The 25,543-nt window shown below is 45.4% G+C and overlaps 1 protein-coding gene across 2 annotated transcripts in view; it reads right to left on the bottom strand.

Annotated features, from left to right (window-relative positions):
- spata5 (spermatogenesis associated 5) overlaps positions 1-25,543 on the bottom strand; it is a 92,600-nt gene that overhangs the window by 5,087 nt on the left and 61,970 nt on the right. Inside the window, exon 18 of one of the 2 annotated variants that reach the window (XM_020045953.3) lies at positions 5,939-6,103. The exons of the other annotated variant lie outside the window; for it this stretch is intronic. Within the exon in view, the coding sequence (XP_019901512.2) occupies positions 5,939-6,103 (165 nt within the window). The remainder of the gene's footprint in view (positions 1-5,938; positions 6,104-25,543) is intronic. 2 annotated transcript variants of the gene reach the window in all.

Raw genomic sequence — 25,543 nt, 5'->3', positions numbered from 1 at the left:
CACACACACACACACACACGTACTGACACAGGCACACACACACGTTCAGACACACACACACACACACACACACACACACACACACACACACACACACACACACACACACACACACACACACACACACACACACACTCACACACACACACACACACATCCCACGTTGCCATGGTGCGATGTCTAATCAGGCTGACATCTAGTGCCAGTGATGATCTTGGCACTCGCCGGCGTTTTCAGGCCAACACCAAAAACATTGACTCCCCCTTTCAAGAAAAAGGCAGTTCTCACTGCATCCGATTTTCAGAGAGGAAATTAAATGATGTATAAATCAAACGGCATGGAGCCCGAGCCCCGACCAGAAATAAAACGTTTCATCCTCCAACAAGGCCAAGAGGAAGAGTCTTCAGTAATAGCAGGCAGCCAAGAGAAATAAGGCCTGACCACAGCCTCATGTGAAACCTATTTAAGATTACAAGGCAAGAAGAGGGGGGTCGCTGGTTATGGTGTGTGTGTGTGTGTGTGTGCGCGTTATGAAATCACATGGAGAAAAGGAGGCGTGAATGGAAACCCGGCTCACACCATAAGAAGCAGACAAAGGGACAGGACCTCTTGGCATGAAGTGACTGAGTCAAGGAATTCAGATTTCATACGATACACGTAAAAAAAAAAAAGAAAAAAAAAGGGAAGCGTGCTGCTCTCATCGCCGAGCGCCAAAGTTGCCAGGACAACGCAGTAATAGTTTCTCTCTATCGGCCCCTAGAAGAGGGTTAAAAGCTGGCCTGACTTGGCTGTTGTGTAGCGGATCCCAAGCACCACCATAGCAACCGGTCTTATCCAGAACAGATACAACTGTTATCATAGCTAACCGATGATGCGGACCAATCGGTCGAGATTAGGAAAGTCTCTCAGGGGCTTCTCACTCCATCCCTCCCCCCCCGCCTCGTGGCTGTTTTGGAAAGACCCGTGTGGGACAGCACCTGTGTCGGGGCCCTGGGAACACGCGGACGTGGCGTGTTATGGGGGAAAACAGGGCCTTGCTTTTAAGGGCATATTTGTCCTCGCCCGTTAATCAGGCGAATGAAAGCGGCACATTCTCCCCGGCTCTAGGAAGCAAGAGATGGCATATTTACTGAACATGCCCACACTGGAGGGACCCGGAAAACACTCTCTATGGGTCTGTGTGTATGAGCAGGACCTTCTTACAACACCAACTCAATTCTGGACCTGGATCTGTGTCCAGCGTCCGTTTCAGTGGACACACATCCATTACCAGTGTTGCTGGAATCCGTGTCACCGTCAGAACGATGTGGTAATCAATGACTTTATTGGCGTGGAAGAGGGGCATCTATGTAGGAACTGACTGGTTCAGTAAATCATTGTGATCTCCCGCACAATCTTCGTCGTTTGTGAGGTGTTAAACGAGAGATTGGCCTTCCTGTTGGCAGCTTGTTTAACCAAGGGGTTCCTTGGTGCAGCATAGCACTGCAGACCCCTGTGAGCCCCAGGCCCCTAAAAACAGGCCCACCTGCCCATAACAGAGGTCTAAAGGGGCCCGCAGCCTGACTCATTTCCTCCCAGCCAAATCCGTCAAGGTGACGGAAACGTCTGTACCTCGTATATTACCCGAAAAATAAATCTTTCAAATAATAATGAGATAGAAGTGGTGATACATGTTTCGTTATAAACTTAACGCTAAAGGTTTTTGCGCTTGCAAAGGCCTTTTGGTGTTCCCTAAAGGCATAACTAACCAAAAACAGTTACAAAACTGTGTAATAACATGTTTCATTCATGCCCTCACTATCTTACTAGATATTATGCCAGTGCCGCTAGTTAGCCGCAAGTAAATAATTTACTAGCTAAGCCAGTGCTTCGTTAGCCACTAGTACAATATTGACGAGTTAAGACAAAGCTTAATAAGGAACAAATATAATATTTTGTAGTTAAGCCAGTGCTTCATTAATCACTAGTAGAATATTGAATCGTTAAGCCAGTGCCTTGTCAGCCACGAGCAAAATATTGACTAGTAAAACCAGTGCTTTATCTGCCACTAAAACTAGTGCTTTATTAGCCACTAGTAGAATAAGGACTAGTTGAACTAATGGTTTGTTAGCCACTGTAGTACAGTACAATGTTTGCCAAAACAACAATGCGCGAAAGGGATATTTGTGGGATATTAGTGGGTTGTGTGGTTCTAGCAGCCTGGAGATGGATGCACTTTGAGTAAATGTAACAGTCAAATTATTATAAAAATCTTTCCGGGTAATTCTTCTGAAGTTTTTGCAGATGTCTTTTCACAAATGTTTTGATTTAACTACGATGTTTAAATATTTTAAATATAATGAGTAATCTCTCGTTGGATGACTAGAAATGCTTCATTGAAGAATGACGTCAATAGGTCCCCCTCTACAAGGAGTTTACCAATCACTATAAGGGCCGTATACTCCACTAAATGAACTTCGGCTTGCCTGAAAAGGCAAGGTGTACGTGAACTAAACACCCCCCCCCCCCCCCCCTTCTCTTGCTAGTTCGCTTCTCCCAGCCAAAAGGCCATAGGACCTTTTTTTTTACTGGATTCTTAAGGCTGGAGGGGTAAACTTTACTCTCTATCCTTCCAGATCTCCCACAGCCCTCCCTCAGCTCTCCATTCTGCCTCTATACCAAGCCAAGAGAAACACTACAATGGGCACACTTGACTGGTTCATATTTCCCAGGAAAAATTCAATTTGCGCCATGTGTAAACTTGGACCCAAACTACAGCAAGGTCTTTATGTATATTTAGTAGTCGGTAGTAAATTGGGAATATTATATGGACATATTTTTTGCACAGTCTATTCCAAGCAAGGTCTTGTTGATGCATTTTAACTCTGTCCTTGGTGATGAAAAAAGCATTAGCAAAAAACAATATGAGCTTATACGTTGAGGGTGGCGAACAATTCTTAACAGGTGTTAAAGAGGAAAGCCATCTGTCACACCACAACGTTATCTGAATGTTATTTTGAATACCTCTCATCTACATGTGGATGTCTTTAATTTCAGAGCCGTGTATTCATTTTCGCAGGCTGCATTATTTGATCTACACCTGTACTTGAACTACAACACCCATACATGGAAATGTAGATCCACTCGATCAACCGCAATGTCTGCACAGCAGCACGAAACGATGTCCCAAACACTCACTACTGTGAGCCTCTCTGGATCCGAGTGCCGGGAAAATTGCTTAGATGTGAATGTCCCCACAACGCACCATTTCTCATTCATAAGTGACCCAGGTTCCCACACAGCATCGGAGAATGGGCCCTTTGCACTTCTCCGTGACGCCATGTGCAACCCGCTACTGTCTGACAGGGGAAAGCAACATTGACTGCTGGTAAAGAGGCCTGTTTTATCAAAGATAACGGGCCATCGGTTTTCCATCGGGCTGGAGGAACCAGCCGCTCTGCCTCGGAACATGGGACAAGGGAACATAAATCCTGGGGTGTTTCCTGTCAAGACTTGATCATGAAAAATAAAAAGTGAAAGAAACATGCCCCCCTTCCTTTTGACCTAGCGGCAACCCCTGTTTATGGCAACTAAAGCTATTACAGTATCGAATGTTACTTGGTTGGACAGCTGAAGGCGTTGGAGGGAGGCATGGGGGGGGGGGGGTGCTGATGGACGGGTTTGGGAGGAGGCGAGGCGGACTGGTAAATAGCTTGGTGCAGGAACCTGCTGGGTGGAAGAGGTGATTTTAACGGGGCTTCTAACCCGGAGCTGACATGACCACAAGTGTGACGTCCCGAACAAGTCCACAATTCCCAACAGTCCAACCAGGACCAAGGCTCAGGGAGACCGACTGACCGACTGCTGTAAGTGACACGGGGGTGACCTCTGACCCGGAACCTGTTCATTCAATTTGAACCTAATAAAAACTAGGACTAAAACTTACATTTAAATTCTAAAGTGTGAATCACAATCACTTTCTCTCCCCAACAAAGCCCAATAGCTAATGTGCGGCTAACTTGACGCTCATTTTCTTAAGAGTTCCAGGAAGTTGGCAGAGAGAGAGAGGCAGAGAAATCTGACTCAACAGACTAGCCTCCAATTTCAATAAATCGCCATGGCGATTTACGAGGGCCCCTCATCGAGCTCGCTCCCTCGAAGTGTGGGCCTGATACACGGCGGAGGCTCGTCCACAGTGGCACACCACTGCAGAAACCCTGCCGCGCCAAGACAAATACCCGCGCACTCAGCAGCATTTCAGAAGGACGCGTAGCACTCCGGCTGACATTAATGACCGGGCCATGCCAAGAGTAGTCACATTTCACACGCCCCGAGGAAAGAGCGATACCATAGTTTAGTATAGACTACGTGCGTTTCAGGGCAACATTCCCCCTATGCATCGCAGCTTGTTGACACTAGACCGTTTTACTGGCGGTTTCAACCAATTATTAAATCCTATGGTGTATCTATTACTGTTTCAAGGGGGTCTATTTATCTTGGTAACTTAGAGACTTAAGAATGATGAAAATGGCTTCCGATATCCCCGTACATACACAAGTACTGCAAAAGCACTGCCAACAACAAAGTGTGTAACTGCTCCCCAGACTAATGACTTTAACGCTGAGCGTGTTGTGAGGAACAGCACATATTTCAGTGCGGTTTTTTGTCTGGTTACCGACAGTGAACGGCAACAGAGATTGCCAACTTTCCACTGAGAGGTGAAAGCTTCATCCCAAACACAACACCTGATATTGAAGGATCAGTTTCCAACACTTTTCCAGGGCCTGCTCTAAGCTGCTTTTGGCCGGGGGAGCTACGGAGGCAAGATACGTGGGCGTATCTAACAAATATTTTGGCGATATAAGACCCAACAGATCACATCAAATACCCCAACGTTGTGTAGAAGACGATTCCCCTGCACCTCTTATCAGATCTTCAAGAGAATGGGGAAAAGCCAGAGGCTGAAGGGTCAAATACTCTTCATAATATCCATGTAGCCTTGAAACCATGTGTTGGTTGACTAACATTTTCAACGGCTGGAGTTCATTTTCTAGGCACTGAAGGCGGTTAAGTGTCGTCAATTATCCACCGAAGGCATGAACAAATCTCAAAATGTACGGAGCTTGTCAGGGCTCCAGCGTCACTTGGCTGTTCCTCTGTCAACACAGCGTGATTCACAACCCAGCCCAACGCCAAGAGACAAGTCTGTCACAATAGGGTGTTTGTGCACTCGCTGCAAGTCCGCCGGCCGTAAGATCACGAGGATCTTGACAGTACGGACAGAACACAGACACCGTGGAAGGCAAATAACGTCTCCTTGCAAACGCTGGCCGCGTCTCCCCCATTTCCTGTAATCGTTAAAAGGTCGGCTTGAGACCAGGGAACAATAACAAAGAGGAGAGAGTCCTTCACCTCAATATTTTATTTTCCATATTGAACTTGACTTTCCGTGTCTCCTCCTAGAGAACCCCACTCAGGGATGGGTTTGCGTTGGCCTTATGTCGCAGTCCGGGGTTTTGCCACATCGGCCAGCCACAGTTCCTGTAGCGGGCCTTCGATCAATCTCACTTGAAGTAATTGATTCGATTAAATTCCTCAATTGTGTGGTTTCACCTTGTTGTCCCACAAAAATCAAGTCACAGCCATTCGTGGAAAATATGTTTCATAGACTTACCGTGTCCTTAAAAATAAAAAGAGTTTGTACAAGTGCCAATATTGTTACATTCAAGGTCACATCTCAGTGACAGTCAGTGTGTGATGTCCTGAAGTGTAACTCATGTTTCTGTGAATACCAAGCACCGCTCTCAACAGGAGAGCCACGACATCCCTAGACAACCCAGAAGCTGACGTTTAGACTCAGTCCCCGACGTGCGTTAAATCCTGCCTGTTCCACCACATCGCCAGTACTATAGTGCACCCGCTGTCTATCCACGACAATGATCACTGTTGTTTTTCTAACCTCTGCTCCCGAGTACTTTTCCGTTCGGGTCACCAGGTCATCCAGGCACACTTCCTGGTCCACTGGCATGCTGCGGAGCTGCAGCGTGAAGATCTCCCGTCGGGTCGGGCCGTCTGGGAGAGGCACGTACACAATCCTGTCCAGCCGACCAGGGCGCATTAAGGCCTGGAGAGAGGGGGGGGGGGGGGGGGGGGGGGGGGGGGGTTAGTGGTACCGGAGCGATTGTCGACATTGTGGGACAAACCTTGGAATCACAGAATCTTCATCAATGACTCAATCAATCGTTCATTCGGTATTTGCATTTCTGTTGCTGCCTTTACCGCCTCCCTCCCTCTGTTTTCGGGGGGGACCTGAGACTAGAAGAATTCCATGCTCTGATTGCAGGTGAGGTGAACTTGCCCTGAAGCAAGGCGTGATTTGCACAATTTACCTCAGTTCATATCAAGCATGAAGATTATTACTTCAAATGGATGCCATGTGCTGTGCTGGGACCACATTCAAATCCACAACGTACCCTGGTTTCTACGGTAACGCAAAACAACACCGGAGAAAAGAATGCACATTTGAACTATTGTTTACCATAGAAACAGACTGAATCACAACTGAATATTGGTTCTAACATGATTTTGTGTCGGCTCTACAAGTTGGTTAGGATGGTATTTGGTTTTGGACAGGATGTAAACATGGCTAAAAAAAACATCAGCGCACACCAGGAACCAGAAATATAGACAGACACACACAGGGAGACAGACATATAGACAGACACACACAGGGAGACAGACATATAGACAGACACACAGGGAGACAGACATATAGACAGACACACACAGGGATATAGACATATAGACAGACACACACCGGGAGACAGACATATAGACAGACACACAGGGAGACAGACATATAGACAGACACACAGGGAGACAGATATATAGACAGACACACACAGGGATATAGACAGACACACACAGGGAGACAGACATATAGACAGACACACACAGGGAGACAGACATATAGACAGACACACAGGGAGACAGACATATAGACAGACACACACCGGGAGACAGACATATAGACAGACACACACAGGGATATAGACAGACACACACAGGGAGACAGACATATAGACAGACACACACAGGGAGACAGACATATAGACAGACACACACAGGGAGACAAGACATATAGACAGACACACACAGGGAGACAAGACATATAGACAGACACACACAGGGAGACAAGACATATAGACAGACACACACAGGGAGACAAGACATATAGACAGACACACACAGGGATATAGACAGACACACACAGGGAGACAAGACATATAGACAGACACACACAGGGATATAGACAGACACACACAGGGAGACAAGACATATAGACAGACACACACAGGGATATAGACAGACACACACAGGGAGACAAGACATATAGACAGACACACACAGGGAGACAAGACATATAGACAGACACACACAGGGAGACAAGACATATAGACAGACACACACAGGGATATAGACAGACACACACAGGGAGACAAGACATATAGACAGACACACACAGGGATATAGACAGACACACACAGGGAGACAGACATATAGACAGACACACACCGGGAGACAGACATATAGACAGACACACACAGGGAGACAGACATAAACACACGCCAAGGTGGACAGACATATAGACAGGCCGGCAGAGTTTGAAGTCGTGTCTGAGCCTCTACTGAGAGGCAGCCATCTTTCAACCATTTGTTTACATCCTCATCATGTCCCCCGCTGAAACCCTCTGGATATATGAGGGGCTCTCAAGCCGTCAGACTTCCTTCTGGTATGTACGCATTTTAAATCTGTCCGCACTTTCCCGTGAGGACCATACACGACTGGAAGGGAAATCGCAGCAGTCACCAAAACAGCCTGCTAACAAACGAACAACCCATCACCGGAGGAAATGTTGTTGTTTTTTTTGGCCGTCCGGATCCTTCCACTCAGAGCTGCCCAGTTACGTGGCAACAGCACAAGGAGGATGGTGAACATGGCACCAGGACGGGTTAGGTGAACACGCCCCAGTGCCCCTGCCAGGGGAAAACAATAACAGCCCATGCTGGCAGCGAGACCCCGTAACTTTCCATTGTGCTTCTAGATCAAATGGAAGAAGAAAAAAAAAAAAAAATATGGGAGTCTGTCTCCTCTTTGTCATCGCTCATCCCGAGAGGAGGCGGGGCTGTGGCTGTTTGTCGCTGGAGTGCATTTTTTGCTCCACTGCGGACCTGCCAGGGACACTTCCTGAGTTGCTCTCTCTGGGAGAATGTGCTTGATACCAGAGACCGACAGAGATACACAAAGACGCACGCACGCACACACACATACACCTAAAACACAACAATATTAAAAGATACTTCTTAATTGTAGCACTGACTTTGCCGCTGGCTACCTCATGGAGAAGCATGTCCTACTACTAATGAATTGTGTGGTTGTCCCTCCTGTCTTAAGATGGATGCCCTCAACTACGCTTCCTGTGAGTCAAAGTGTCGAGAACAAGCAGAAAACAACGGCGAGGGTTGCTTAGCAAACTATTACAATTTACCTTTCTCAATCCCAGTCGCTGATCGCAACTTATTATAGAGTTGTTTTCAAAAAGCTAAAGTTGCACACTTTCTCTGCTGTAAAGAAAAAGCACACATATACACATTCACTCGTGTCCAAAAAGCTGCAAAACACAGGATCCAGGCTCACACACACAGGCCCACTCTGGGCTTTCAGACTGCTGAACTCATTTCACTGCCCTGGAGGCAAAGAAAGGTATTCCCCCCCACCCCTACTCAGCGAGAGAAGCGGGCCCATCAATCACTTAACAAGATACACTTCCTGTTTTCAGAGATCCGGGGGGAGGCAGGACCCCAAAAGACAAATACTTGGCTTGTCGGGCAAGCGTTGACGGGCTCTTTCATAACGCCATTGTTACACCTGAAGTCTTGGCTTGACGGAAGAAAGACGGGGGAGGGATGGGGGGGGGGGGTTAAGTGAGGAAGGTACAGCTGGAGCTGAGGGCACAAAAAATCAACACTAGAACCTCCTGCTGACGCCGCAAAAGTTTATTAAAAAAAATCACAACCGAAACACGTTAGCCATTATCGGTGAACAAGGTCCCCATTAAGGAAATGTGCCTTTCTTAATTTTGTTGGCATCTACTTGAATTTTTTGAGCTATTATCAGTCTACCCAGAGCCTATTTAGACTACAACAGTTGTATGTAGATCATCAACAGATTTGCGCCCGAGAAACATTTTATGTCAAACTTTTTCTGATGTCGTAAACGGCTAAAAATCTCAATTGTTGCACGCTAACTTTCCGAGGTTATGTAGTGCACTTTAATGACACATTCACCCCGCGGCTACTCACTCCCTGTGTACGGAGAGGAATGAGCGCTGAATCTGGTCCTGCTCCATGTATAAACAAAATCAGGAAAAAAAAAGCGTCATCAGCAACAGCCGCTCTTCGAAAGACAAGACAATGACTTTACACATCACCGCTCATTCCACGCGTATACACACTGAGCAAAACATGGCGTCTGGACCTCAGTATCGAGGTAATTATATTCTATTAAACAATCAATATTTAGGCTAACTATCACTTTGATCGTGTTCACACTCGGATAGCCTTGTCCAATTTAGAGAGCCTGTTGTCCAGATTAAAACTAAAATAATTGAAAAAATGAACATATTGTACATCTCATTAGTCTGAATTGTTCCTATTTAAACAAATCTCCCAACGTGCTGACGTCTACATTAAAGCTCCATCACAGTATCCCAAATACATTCAAATGTTTTGCTCCATTACCAGTTTAAGTTTGTTTGTCAAATGCACAGAATAACACGATGTTCTTGTGACACGGCACCCAACGTAGTAGAAATTAATAAAACATATATAGAGCAAAAATATGTAGAAGAAAATAAGATGATAATATACACAACACTGTAAATCTGGCAGAAATTTTAAAAGAGTACACTGAACTTGCAGCAAATGGGTACTAGTATTGAATATTATAGATATGGCAAGTATGGCAATAATATACATAAGTAAACTAGCAGCAATTTAGAAGGAATAGGATTGGGGAAATGCATAGTATGGGTAGAGGTATTGATAGTGGTTAAAAGCAGTGATTCTCAAGCCTCTCCTAATCTATGCCATGTATTAGATACTGTATATTCCAGAGCTAGCACAGCTGTATCAGATTTTTTACAAACTATTAAGCTCTCGACTAGGCTGAGATTCTAACAGAGAAAGGATTGGTGGTTGTATTCAACACATATCATGAGCAACGTATGTTGGCGCACACCTCAAAGGACTGCAGAAAAGCATTTAGGTAATTTACATTTTTAAGATCTGCTGTGGGTGACTCAATGTTGTTGCTAGCGAATTCCGTTAACATTGATCACTACCAAAAGCGAGAACAAACAAGAACAAGTTGAGCATACTCCGCTATACATCAGTCCCTCAAATCCAAACAGGGACATAGAAAGCTTCACCCATTCGCTGCCAGACACGCTTCACTGCTGATAAAGAGTAACCACCTCATTGCGATACTCCTTGATAAGTGATAATGCTCCAGCGACATCCCTCCTCTGAAGGCCAAAACCTCGCTGTAACTGCTCAGAAATGCTGGGAATCCAATCCTTGGAACATTTCTTAAGACATACTTGGACATATTTAATCAAACCTGCTTTCGGCTATGTCTTTCCACTGTCTTCGTTCATAAAACACAGCTACCACACACGGCTATCACGTCAAGGTTCTTCTTAGGTCTGGGAGTGTGTGTTCATGAGTGGTGTGGTTACATGATTTCTAATGCAAATTAGTTGGATTAAAAGTTACTGGGTAAATACTACAAAAACGTTCCTATGATATAGGAAACTGATCCCTGAGTCTGTGTTGTTTTTATCTGACTAGTGACACGTCATCTCTTCAGACTAGCAATGTGCGACTCCCATTGAGAAAACACTGGGGATAACGGACAGGGATGAATTCAACAAGACTGTTTGGCCAAGCCTAAAGAGAAAATCTGAAAGTCGCCTAACAGAAGAAAGAGTGTGCTTCCCCAAAGTGACAATGCTGAAATAACAACATTTGATAAGCCAGATAGCCAATATCGGAGTATTTGAATGCACATTGGGCTACAAGGGAACACATAAACTGACCAAAATCATCCTAAAGGGCTAGAAATAAAAGATCACGTGTAGGCCTATAGTTTAATTAGGCTCATTCGTTTCAAATATGTTTTTTGTGATAATTGTTTTGATTTACATAATATACCGACTCCATACACGCAGTTTGAGGTTTTTGTAAGAACTTGTTAGCCGAAACTACATTGCATATACTGCATTGTTCACGCCAAACTTGTCCTCTGCACACTCGCCTAAAAAAATTACATGTATAAATAGACTAAAACATCGTTAATCGATGGTGTTTGGACAGGTCAACAGAACAACGTGTCATTCCAGACACCGGCCAATCCTGTTGAAGAACACTATGGTGGGTCCTCCAACATGAGACATCTAAACCACATTACAGGACCTCTTTTCATGCCACATCCTGTTTCTGTTTATGCCCGATTGTTTTTTTCCTTCTCCTCTCTCCGAGAGGGACATTTACCCAAGCTAACTAACTGGGTTGCCCGTGGGGACATTAGCGAAGTCTGTTCCCTCTGCTCTGTGTGGTTTCCTAAACCTGTCAGTCTGCAATCCACAGAGGCTCCGTCTGACTCACTCACTGAATTCAAGGAGGAGACACGAAGGCCACCCTGCAACCAATCAATCAATCACATTTATTCTATGAATATCATCTTGCGTTTGCATTTGTTGCCAAAGCCCTTACACAGATAACCGGCCTAAAACCCTAATGTGGCGGTTTTGAGATGTTGAAGTTACCGGGGCTAGAATAAACTTCCAAGAAAGGTAGGAAACTAGAAAGAAACCTAGAGAGGAGCCAGGCTCCAGGGTGTGATCATGCCCGATGGACGTTATAAGAGTGCCTGGTCCATTAGCCGTGAGCTCTTACAGGACAACAGAACCAGAAAATGTATGTCAATACCAGGTGTTCTATAAATTCAGTTTGTTTTGGGAAAGGCTTGTGAGTTCACCCATGGCGTGTTTGCTTTATTGGTCTGTCTTGTGTTTGGGAACAGAGACCCTTCTTTAAGGAGGTGTGTATGTGACAGATGAGGCTCGTCGTAACAGGTCAGGTGAGGGGGTGGCCTAGCAGGACGGTAGCAGCTGAAACCCACTTTTATTGGGATCGAGCAAATGCACAGCTGCTGAGGTGCAGTTAAACAGGCAGGCTCAAAACAAACCCCCAAGTACCTTACAAGCCTTACCTAAAACAAACCCCTGAGTACCTTACAGGCCTTACCCAAAACAAACCCCTGAGTACCTTACAGGCCTAACCCAAAACAAACCCCTGAGTACCTTACAGGCCTAACCCAAAACAAACCCCTGAGTACCTCGAAGGCCTTACCCAAAACAAACCCCTGAGTACCTTAACTGGCCTTACCCAAAACAAACCCCTGAGTACCTTAACTGGCCTTACCCAAAACAAACCCCTGAGTACCTTACAGGCCTTACCCAAAACAAACCCCTGAGTACCTCACAGGCCTTACCCAAAACAAACCCCTGAGTACCTCACAGGCCTTACCCAAAACAAACCCCTGAGTACCTCACAGGCCTTACCCAAAACAAACCCCTGAGTACCTCACAGGCCTTACCCAAAACAAACCCCTGAGTACCTCACAGGCCTTACCCAAAACAAACCCCTGAGTACCTCACAGGCCTTACCCAAAACAAACCCCTGAGTACCTCACAGGCCTTACCCAAAACAAACCCCTGAGTACCTCACAGGCCTTACCCAAAACAAACCCGAGTACCTCACAGGCCTTACCCAAAACAAACCCCTGAGTACCTCACAGGCCTTATACAAAATGGCTGCTGACAAGAAGTGTCTCATTATATTTGGGCAGGACACAAAAATAGCCAAAAGAAACGTTAAACACACAAATAAAAGGATATGTGGGTTAAGTGGAAGAGGGCAAAAAAAAAAAAGAAAGGTGAGGAAAAGCAGAGGAAATTAGCCTGAGCCATGTTGAAATGTCAGGTCATTGGAGCCTGGAATAAAATAGCAGTAAAACAGCTGCCATAAAATACATGTATGTTTGTTTTACAGAGAGGCGTTTCCTGTGAGCTGTCTACAGTTCACAGTTTAATTCTACGGGGCTTGCGTTCCGTGTAAACTTGCAATGTCTGGTTTCTATAATCCGTCCGAGACCATAGATGGCCGGGTTTGACGAGGTGGCTCTGCGCCGACTGGCTTGTAACCGGTGGCGACCAGCCTCTTCTCTGAAAATGCTAGAAATTAATCTTGTCTTTGCAGTCTGTCTTCCTGGTTTAACTCCTCATCTTTGTTGGTGAACACAGAAACTGCTTTCATTGCTCTCTCCCCCTCTGTCCCCCCTTTTTACAACATTCTTCAGGGGTTTGGAGTGGACGGAAGACGACAGCAAGAACCTCCAAATTTCATTTAGCAAGCGGATGTCCAGCGACAACAAACGGGGAGGACCAGGAAGTACTGGACACAACTGTGTGTGTGTGTGTGGGGGGGGGGTTTAATGTGTCTTCACCCAGGAAATACTGGACACAATAGTGGGGGAGGAGGGGGGGGGGGGTTCAATGTGTCTTCACTCAGGAAGTACTGGATACAACTGTGGGGGGGTTCAATGTGTCTTCACCCAGGAAGTACTGGATACAACTGTGGGGGGGTTCAATGTGTCTTCACCCAGGAAGTACTGGATACAACTGTGGGGGGGTTCAATGTGTCTTCACCCAGGAAGTACTGGATACAACTGTGTGTGTGTGTGTGTGTGTGTGTGTGTGTGGGGGGGGGTTCAATGTGTCTTCACCCAGGATGTACTGGATACAACTGTGGGGGGGTTCAATGTGTCTTCACAGCTGTGCATAGTTACAACCCCTCCCTCCCCATCACGCACTTGGCCCTCAGCCTGTGGCTCTCCCCTCATGATAACCCCCCCCCCCCCCCAAAAAAAAGTATTTAGTACAAGTGCCATAGTTCGCACGTCACCCTCTAACTCAGCCACTGTCCCTGCCAAGGAATGAAATCTAACTATTCATAAAACCGACTGCTGCGTGGACAATGGAACAGCTCCCTGCCGAAGCTGAACGGGGTGGGTACTTTTGGGTCCCTGAACGGGAGGCCAGACGCTGGAGGTGGCGTTGAACGGCCAGCAGGAGGCACACTCCTGTCGAAGGATCTCATCCAGGTGTCCCAGGGAAAGGAATGAGACATTGTCACTAAAGATCCCATGCCAGGTTTGTAAGAGTAGGGGTGTTAACCTCTGTGTTCTGGCTAAATTATCTTTCTCGGCATCCATCCCCTTTAACAAGGTTTTAAATGTATGCAATCAATAATTATGCCCTGGGTAAGATTCAGCTAAATGACTTAAATGTAATGCTGGAATAGAAAACCCTGCAGAGACATGCAAACAAATCCAAAAAAAAGCTGGGGGGATGGGCACAGCGGAGGGACAGGGAGGCCAAGCCCTCCCCAAACCCCCACCTAGAGCGCAGGTGCCGGCCCACCTTGGAGTGCCTACCGCGCTCTCGTTAAGCCCTGTGCCATTCAGATTGCTCCTGACACGCAACCCTCATTGTGTTTCTCCGGCTGCCCTTGTCCTCCTCCTCCTCCTCCTCCTCGCAGTCATGTCAGAATGAAGGAAAAAAAATACCTTTAGACCTCGAGAGATTTTCTTTTTCTCCGGCCGGTGTTTTAATATGGCATGCGGTCGTCATGGCGGCTATCGCCTTGGTTCGCGTGTTGCTACTACTAATGTTAAGAGCGCGTGCACGTTCGTGCCTTACCTTCGTTCCTCCCAAACGGCAGCATCATTACAGTTATCAGACACAGCTGCTGGCCGGGTGCTGAGAGAGTCTCTCACACACACACACACACACACACACACTTGCTGCATCTCACCCTCATGCACATGCTCTCACTTACTTACACACACACACACACACAGCGCTGAGTGACGAGGCTGCCTCAGTTGGATCCGTTTCCACTTCCGTGAAATCTAAACATTAGCTTGTTTACGCTCACCTCAAACTGACACTGCGGTGGGACAGGAGACATGTGCATGTGTAAAAGAGAGTGACAGCGATAGAGAGAGCAAGGGTGAGACAGAGACAAAGAGAGACAAAGACAGAGAGACAAACAGAGAGAGAGAGACAAAGAGAGAAGGAGAGAAACAGAGAGAGAGATAACAGCAAGAGCCTATATCCATAATCCTTCTATCGTGACAAAACCAGTCTGTCAGGCAAGAGGGGGGCACCCAGAGAGAGGTGGACGGACAGTGTTCAGTTAACGAGAATTGCAATGAAAATTACTTGCCAATCCCCATTCCTGCCTGATGACAAGACAAACACACATGTTTGAAAATAAAAACTGTGAAAAAAACATCTGGAGACTTTACATTATTTGACCTAACATTGCCATTGCCTTTTTTTTTTTTTTTTTACGTTTTTCTTCCCATGGACCCACTTCATCTACAACGCAACATGACAAAGACCACTGCCATCACGGAGTAGGAACTGGCGGCCACTGCACACCTAAGGAGGGAACACAAAGTGGGCCATCTTACCCTATATGTCCCAGTAACGTCACTGTTAGCTGTAAGTCACTGTAACGTCACTGGTAATGTCACTGAAACTACATAACTACTAACGTTGATGTAACTAGCGTAAACATTAATGTTAGCTGCATACAGCTACTTGATGTGTGGTTAACATAGCAAACAGACAAACATCAAGACGGTAGCCATAGTATTTATAAGTTCGTTAAAATGATTGCACTACGATTGACATTAGATGACATTGGGTTTTATTTTGCATTAAAGACCATGCTGTTATATTATGCCTTGACTGAGTAATCTATTTATTTGAGAGCAGCAACATACAATATTTAAACTCAAGAAACCCTGTCAACAGGCTTAATTAAGAAGGAAAAAAAAGTACAGAAAAACAAGATCTGGCTCTCAAAATAGCAATTAGCTGCCCAGTGTTTGAACATCCAGGGAAGAAGGAAAAAAAGAGAGAGAAAGGGAAAGAACAAGGGACAGAAAATACGAAACTTCTTTTTTTTTTATCCCCCGACATGTGAAGACCTGTGTTGGATTTCCAGGTTGCCCAGGGCACCCTCTCCTAGCTGTTCCATCGGCTATGCCCTGTAAGTACACTGCCAGCGAGGGCAACAAAAATGTTTGTTTTTTTGTCACAATTGAGCGCCACTTGGTTTACATGCCCATTGTGTATACCACAACTCCTCTCACCCCAACCGCCCGTCGCCGCCCCTCCCCACCAGCCTCCCACGTCCACCTGACGCCTGCCTGCCCGCGCCCGCCCCCGCCCCGCCCCGCCCACTTACTTGTGCAGCTATCCTGCTACCGCGCACCATCCCACCCCACGCCTGCCCCACTTTCTGAAGCCGAGCAGTTATCACTGGCCAAGTAGTGGCTGGGTACAACCCGGTAACGCTCGGTTTGTTTGTAATTGTGTGCACTATCAAGCCGACTGGTAATCCCTACCAGCTGCCCCCCCCCCCCCCACCCCCCACTTCCTCCCTCCGTCCTGCTGTCTCTCCTCGTACTGCAGAGAAACTGTAGCTTCTTTCCAAGAGAGTGTTCCGTTGGCCCGGGTGGATGCAGCCTGTTGACAGCGCCAAGCCTTTTATGCACTGAAAACACAGTATTCCCTTTCAGTCGCGGGGGGGGGGGTGGGGGGGAAATCAAGGACAAAACCTTGACAAGCTCCAAACTTCAGAATGTCTTTCCTCATCTCTTAAAGGAGAGAGCAAGAATGAGAGAGAAGAAAGAAAAATAGAGGAAGAAAAAAAAACTCACAAAAGAGCGCGTAATTAAGACAGGAAGTAGTTGGAGAGGGAGCTCTGAGGTAAAAAATAAATAAATATAATAATACAAAAATAAAAGCTGGCTGGCTGGGGTCTCTTTTCCAGAGAGTGAAGCCGCAATACCCGACCCATTTCAATGGAAACCAGATTATCTGTTAACACAAGGAATGGCCTAGATCCTGCCTGCAGACTGACATGGATAGGCTAGTTCCTGTTCCAATCCACTGCAATAGCAGTGTGTGCTTGCCCTGTCACCCGGGCAACTGGCTGTTCCGGCCAAACTCTGCTTCCCGCATACGGAGGGCAGGAGGCATAAACCAACAGACAGGCAGAGTAGGGGTGACTGGCAAACCCCACACCGGGCACGAGGGGTGAAACGTACAGCCAGCGATATGAGTTGACATGGCCTCACAATGTATTCCTATGAAGCACAGGTGTGGTAAACAGGTCAGTGGAACTCAAAACCATGGAAACATGGACAGGAAAGTGTCAGGAATATCCGAAACACTTTCCCACAATGTTGAGGTAAAAAGTTATTAATGTGAAGTAAAGAGTGTAATGCTTTTACGGACGTCAACCCAAATACATGTGCAAGTTATCGCCCATCAATCCACTTCACGTGGATAGTTAAAAGGTTGCTATGCAACCAGTTCAGAAGAATTGGAGATAGCATTAGGCAGTCAAGTCTAAACCTGTAAAGGGAAAACTTGTAAACGTTACGCAGTGACATAACAGGATTAGACTTTAGTAACTACATTGTGGGCCTGTGACTATACATACATTATTGAGTATGATGAAAATCCACTTTTAGAATGGCTCTTTGGAATGCGTGTCATTGACGGCGTCAGAAAGTGTTCTACTTCCTGTGTTCTACTTCTTTACCGAATACTATGTGTTTGTTGTCCACGTTGATTTCAACTTAAATAGAATTTTGAACTTCATTAAGTTCCTCTGTAGTTTACTTTAAAGTTGTATGGCTATTCACTTTTAAAATTTTTTGTGTTGGTTTCAGCCAACATGATGGCCCCAGGGGTGGCAGGCAGTATAGAGATTAGAGCATCTACACAGCGAACAGAAGGTTCCCGAATGGAATCCCTGAGCCGACAAGGAAAACGTCGCACTGGATAGAAGTGTCAACTACAGGACAAAAAAAGGAAAGAAAAAAATAAGAGTACTGACACGCTAACTGAGAAGTTATCATTAGTAGTTCTGTCCATTTGCCTCCAGTATAGGTGGGGTAGCATTTGAATGTCAAGGCACTCATAAGGTGTGTGGATCAGACTTGATAGGCCTCCATTCAGGAGACTGTGGTGCCATAAAGCTGTTATTTACAATGGCTTTTAACAACTTTATTGGGTCCACCGGAGGTGAACTGGGGGGGCCTTGGAAAAAAGCAGCCATTTCAGCCCCTCTCTCGAAACCACATTTATATTTTAAGAGCTGTGACTTTGCAACGAGGAGAAACAAGTCCGGGGCCATGAATGCCCAACCCTCGTTGTCTCCAAGACTCTGTTTAAAATCTTCTATCTGAGTTTGTGAAAAAAGAAACCCCTACAAAGCTCTATACCCCATCGCAGCTTCTGCTCCTCTGCAAGGCCACACGGCATTCTGCACCGTACGGTTCAAACATTCCCTTCCTCCAAAGGGGAAGCAATTTTATTGTGTTCTCTGAGATAATTGCCAATCCTTTAAATGAAAGGGTTTTCTTGGTGCTGAAGTAATTACTAGATGCACAGCAAGGGCCTGGTAAAGGGGGGAAAAGAAGAAAACATGACAGGCAGGTATTAAAATTCAGAGGGCGGGACAGGAAGGAAGTTGAGAGAGGGATGTGTTGAAACAGAAAGAAGGGGGGGGGGCATGCTGTGAAAGCAGGGCTGGTTTTGTGTTGAACCGTTTGGGGTTGAGGGAGAACATGTTTATGGTCGGAGGGTTGGGCCCTTGTTTTGATCCGGTTAAGTAAACCTGTGCCAAGTGCTGAAGACATCTGCTCCCAGTGCCCTACTTTGCAGTGGAACATTATTTATATGGTGATCACTGACATCTTTTCCTAAATCATTGATTCTTTTTTTTAGGAACTTCAATGCACTGGAGCTGAGCTACTTGGCTTTTGTTTTGGAGAGCAGTGAAGACGGTGACAAAGCGCACAAATGTTATCTTAACAATTAGACTTTTTATTAATATAAATGATCAATTCCAAGGGTCTTGAAAGAAGAAAAAAAAGGCCTCAGTCCTAAAAGGTTCAGAAGTTGTCTTAAATAAAAAACAACAGATGAGGCCCTAGAATTAAGCCCTGTGGAACACCTTAAACTTTTGTTTTGTGATTGGTGCAAGATGGATACCACAGGGAGTAACAGTCACTGTGAGGAGAATGGAGAACGGTGATGGCTCCAGGAAGCGTGCAACAAGGAAAGCAAGGATGATGTTACATACAGCTTCGGAAAAAATTAAGAGACCACTGCGCATTTTTCTTTCCTTTCCAAAAAAGTTGAAAAGGAAAGTTTTGAGTGAGGAGCAGAAGCGTTCAATTTGCAGTGGTCTATTAATTTTAACCCTTCTGTTCCTCATTCAAAACCTTCCTTTTCAACTTTTTGGGAAATGAAAGAATAAGGTGTAGTGGTCTCTTAATTTTTTCCAGAGCTGTATTTGCAGTATGCCACGGCAGATGACTGGGTAACGAGGTCCAAAGAAATCAGTGCTAAAAAACGCATTTGAACAACATTACGAAATGATGATTAGACTTATGTACATTTGCTCAGCAATGTCATGATTCCTAAAACAGGCATTAGTGGTGACTCTCTTTTTTCACAAAAGGCTCAGACTTCTTTAGTCGATCTCTAGGTTGCGGTTTTCCGAAGCTTCTGCACGTGTGCTTATCACATTCCGCACATGCTTCGCCTTCACGCATGGCACTGTCTCTGGAGATGCCTACTCGTAGAGATTAGGCTACAGATCACAGACTAACAGAACTGAATATAAAAGCACAGTAAAACATTACTGTTATTGAGATAAAAACAGCACACATTGAGTCACTGCATGAATGATAATTCTCCTGTTTTAGGGGAGAATAATAATTCTGCATTTGCTTGATCACAACCAGCTTCATGGGGATGTGCACTGCCATCTCCTTCCGTTACTGTAATTGTTGAGAACAGTGTTGTTTTGAATAGCGTACTGTAAACACATTTTAGACCAGATTGTGAACAAACAGTAGGATAGTTTTATGGTGCGCTCTGCCTAGAGTCACTCTGTTGATGCGCTCTGCCTAGAGTCACTCTGTTGATGCGCTCTGCCTAGAGTCACTCTGTTGATGCGCTCTGCCTAGAGTCACTCTGTTGATGCGCTCTGCCTAGAGGCACTCCCCAGGAAGATCTTGAAAAACCTCCATAAACCTCCTAAGTTACATAAACACCTAAGCTCACATGGCAAATTAATATTGCAATTATTTTCAGCGCCTCAGAATTATTACAGTTTATTCAGAATTATTCACTGTTATAAATAAAGTTTGCCTTTGTGGTAAAAAGTGGTTTTAGCACTTTTGGATCATCAAAAACTTGAGGGGGGAAAAACAAGGCCGAATCTGAAACAAAAAATTTAATTCTGGGTAAAATGTAACTGATTTTATAGGGCCTTAGGACACCCTGTAATGGAGGTGCTGATTTACAGCCGGGGGGGGGGGTGGACTCACTGGGTGTACGGCACCAGCTGTTGTCTAATTGTGTCCTGTCATTCAGAGTGATTTGCACCCCCATCTGTCTTTATGACAAACTCCCTCACTATTTCCCTCCCCTCTCTTTCTATCTCACTTTCTGTCAAAAAAGACAAAGATTTTTAAAAAACTGTCCGTCGCCAACATTTCTTTTCATCAACGACAACACAAACATCAGATAACACGTGGCGCTCATGACAAGCCTATTTCAATACATGCAGTTCTCCTAAAAAAAACTATAAAAAATAAGAGGTTGTTCCATTAAAAGTTACTTAAGGAGAAAAAAAAAACCCTAGTAGCATAGCATTTGTGCCTCTGACTAGGTGGAGGGAAGAGCAGGGAGGGAGGTGAAGGCCTGAACTAACTGTCCCCATCACTAGGAGAAGGCCCATCGGCAAAGCATTTTACTGCAATTTGAGTAAGTAGAATCTGGTTGAATTGCTGTCCACAGAGTTCTGATAGCATGAGTTATGTGAAAGGAAGGGGGAGGAGGATCGCCCTAATTGATACTTTCAGGTTTACAGGCGGGTGTGTGAGTGAGTGTGTGTATACGTGTGTGTTTGTGTGTGTGTGTGTGGGGGGGGGGGGGGTATGCAAAGCCTTGCTAGTGCCCAGCAGCATTCCAGGCCAGACTGGCTGTCGCCATGGTGATGATTGAGGGGCAAGCTCCAGCAAAACAGGAGAGAGTGGTCCTGGTAACAGATGGGGTGACAGTCAGCGCCACAAGCTACAAAACAGACTCCAGCCCCAAGGTCACTTCTCCGAGCTAGCATTAGCATTCCTCGCGTCAGACACGGGAGACTGCCGATCTGGGGCGTCAACAGAGTAAAGCTCACTGGAAATATCTAATATACAATACAACAACACCGATCATGTTGTCTTATTGACCTTATACTTTCACATGAATTACATAATCAGTACGGGCTGGTAATTGAAAACATTTGATAGAACCTCCTCTCCATGCGTTTGTTTAAGGAAACGCAGTGTGGTTACTCTGACAGTCCAGAAAGTGTACCCCCCCAAGCAATATACTTACATCAGCAAGTAGTATGTCCTGTGTTGCAGAAACATACTCCTCTTTTTACCAACAGAATATTGGTTTACACTTTCATGACCTTGGGTACTACCAGTGAAATACAACACCATGCGGCAGTCTATATCTGTATTGGCCTAACGCTGTGCTACTAGTGATGTGAATAGGAGCATATGTAAACACCAAAGTACTGTAGATGCTTATGAGAAAAACATTTACTTAAATAAAATGACCACCGAAATGTTCAACATTTTCAAATGTGGTGTCAGATGAAAGCTAATAGCAAGATATTAGCAACATTAATAGACCCTGTATTAAACTATTGTCAAGACAATTTTAACCTTAATTCAGAGCGTATTTCTGAAAAACTTCTGTTGCACCTCTTCTCTATTTGATTTGAATAAGTTGGCATCTACACAGTTATTCCAGCTGTATCAAATAAGAATCAAAATGTCATTCTAGCGGCTAGCTAAAAGCTTCAGGGTACCTGTGTCAATGTCCAACTCCAGTTGCTAATAGCTGGGATAGATGTAGAAATGAAGCAGTGCTTGTCTGACATTCAAACAATTGAATGTTAAATTGAGCCGTATGCACATTTAAAACTTTGCTTTAAGTTTATCACCCCAGTTCAATGTACAACACTCCGGTTTAATGTAGTTCACTTTGGAGAAATACACCCTGATTTTCTAAAGACAAACTTGAATGGCTAGGAGACAAACCTTACAAACCCGAAAACAAAGATAACAGAGCTCTCCAAAACTGCTGCTGAAGACCTTTTGTCTTGCCGGTTTTTCCTAATTTAGCAAACCTGATTCTATTAATTAGCTGTTGGATAAAATCAGGTTAGGTACAAGAGGGTTGAAAATGTATGGAACTGTAGCTCTCCAGGAGCCGGGTTGTCCAAATGCTTTTCCTCCTCACTCCTATAAAAAGAGCAAAAGGTAACAGTTGATTGGAGGCGTAGAGAGGAAACGTGCATGAAAACCCCCCAATTGTACTAAATGTATTTTCTTGCCTTCTCCGCTAACCCGTCATCAAACGAATTACGTTTACAGGGGTGGAAACCAAAATCGATGTGTAAAGTAATTAAAAATATATATATTAGAAATTAGCTGCACACTGCATTTTATTGTGGAGGATGTTTTAAGATTTTCACATTCAAACTACGTGAAAGAAATCTTTGAACAACTTGTTTAATGGGTTCTTCAAATAACCCCTTTTAATTGTTCCTCAAATAACTTTGTGAAGGGGGTGCATTTTTTTAAATGGTTCTTTGAGGAACCATTAAAAGAAGTTCATTAAAATATCCTTGCAGACTTTTCCTTACAGACCCTTTAGTGGTTGCCACACAGTTTCAATGAAAATAACCCGTAAGGTTCCTCCAAGAACCGCTTCTTTTCAGAGTGTTTTTTCATGAAGGTTCATGCCCCTTCCAATTATTTCCAATCACCTGCAGGCCACACCCCTGCAGGCCACACCCCTTCTCTGCACTTCCTCCCAGTCCCTAACAACACGTCCTCTGCCTTCCAGTTCCCTGTAGAAGCCGCACACCTACCTGCCACTTAGGTTCATGCTTGGTGATGCCCTTCCTTAGCTTTGAAGAAATTATGTATACGGTATGTGCGAGAGGTCCCAAACCTGAATGCTGATTATTTTTAAGCAGCAAGGCCTTAGTGGGTGCGGTGTATGACCAATATACCATGGCTAGGAGCGGTTCTTGGGCACATTGTGTGGCAGAGCAATGTATTATACGAAGCAATAAAACAGTGCGAAGGTACTATGTGATTTCATACTTGTGGTATATGGCCCCATATTTCAGCCAATCAGCACAGCTCCTCTCCTTCATTGTACTGATAAGGCGTGTTGGCCGTCTCCACGTGTTACGGCCAAATGTTCCCTCAAGTCATTGGTCATGTTGGCACCTTTATGTTATGTGTTCCACATATTTCCCTTATGCCCGCTTTAGACCCTCACAACATAACACTGATCCCAGTTAACATCCTCCTGGCCTAACAAGCTCTGCAAACCCCCTCTACTAACAGCAGTCCCAATGGGCTTTGGGCTCTGCCTGTTCCTGTGTGTAGAAAGTTCCCCCATACACCATAATCCTTACCTGCAGTCCACAATAGTCCTTGAAGCTACCATCCACCCTGGTCATTTAAGCTACAGTCCACCCTGGTCATTTAAGCTACAGTCCACCCTGGTCATTTAAGCTACAGTGCACCCTGGTCATTTTAGCTACAGTCCACCCTTGTTATTTTAGCTACAGTCCACCCTGGTCATTTAAGATACAGTCCACCCTGGTCATTTAAGCTACAGTCCACCCTGGTCATTTAAGCTACAGTCCACCCTGGTCATTTAAGCTACCGTCCACCCTGGTCATTTAAGCTACAGTCCACCCTTGTTATTTTAGCTACAGTCCACCCTGGTCATTTAAGCTACAGTCCACCCTGGTCATTTAAGCTACAGTCCACCCTGGTCATTTAAGCTACAGTCCACCCTGGTCATTTAAGCTACAGTCCACCCTGGTCATTTTAGCTACAGTCCACCCTTGTTATTTTAGCTACAGTCCACCCTGGTCATTTAAGATACAGTCCACCCTGGTCATTTAAGCTACAGTCCACCCTGGTCATTTTAGCTACAGTTCACCCTATTCCTTTTAAAGTAGCATACTGTTCTTAAACATGTGCATGATTATTCTCTTTCAACACAACAAAAGCTCCCCTGTGGTACACAATACACATGATGAAAGTCAGCTATCAGGGGAGAAAAGCACACAAGCCTAGCGGATATACATCTCCTCCATCCCTTATCGGTTTCCGGGTCAGGGAAGATGAACTTTTTGGGAATGAGTTCAGCCCTCCAGCATGCTGTTGAAGGGATGACTGCTGTAGTGTGGAACGATTCAGACTTTGATAATGCAGTGCTGAAAAAATAATAAAAACATTTCCCACCTGAGCATAACTCATGAGCCGGCATAGAATAAACAGGTAGAGAACCCAACACACACACACACACACACACACACACACACAAACACGCACCTTTTCACAACACCTTTCCTGCTCCAGCAGCAGATTATCTTGCCAGAAGAAAAACAGGAACCCCCCTGTGCCTCAGTGGAAGGTGAGGATCACAAAAGGAACACCTGGCAAACACGGATGTGACCCTCGTCTCATTGTCCCGGCGCCCCTCCCCCCATCGGTTCTCCATTCAGAGGCGCTCAGCCTCACAGCCACAGGAATGGCCAACAAGGCTTTTTTGGGGGGGTGGGGTGGTTGGAGGGGGGCTGCCCGGCTCCTCTTTCACACGCCAGGAAGTGCCATTCACAACCAGAAGCTGCTGCGTTTACCAAGTCCCACTCAGTCCTCCAGAAACAGCTCCGTCTGGGTGCGTAAGTGAGAGTGTTGTGTGTGTGTGTGCGTGCGTGCGTGCGTGCGTGCATGTGTAGGCTGTAGACACAATACTTTGCCATAGACTATAAAAGACTTGGTTCATAAAGACCTTCAAAGAGGCTTGCATTTTGCAATTTCAAAAATGAAGACATGGGGTAGCACAGCTTGTCAGCTGTTTGGTCCACTCTTATTACTGTGCAACGCAGCTGAGGCTAGGACACGTGGATTCACCAACTCTTCATCTCCTCAGACACAACGTTCCAAGGAGCAAGGATACTATGCTTCCGATGAAAAATGAGGGAGCTCAAGTAGGGCATGACGATAGAGTCAAGACTGCCCCTTGACGCTCTAAGGATGTTCTACAAACCCGTTCCAGCCTCCCACATTTAAAAGTAAACTACATAGCCACGACCTGCCACTTCTCTCTTTCCCTTATGACGAAACTGTCTCATCAAAACAGCCGGGTCAAATTCTGAGTCAGAAACACCAGAGTGAAGAGCGC

This window comes from Esox lucius, chromosome 4, assembly GCF_011004845.1.
Source record: "Esox lucius isolate fEsoLuc1 chromosome 4, fEsoLuc1.pri, whole genome shotgun sequence".
NCBI lineage: Eukaryota > Metazoa > Chordata > Actinopteri > Esociformes > Esocidae > Esox > Esox lucius.
Note: the sequence above shows the minus strand (reverse complement) of the source record. Positions and strands in the feature narration are given on the sequence as shown.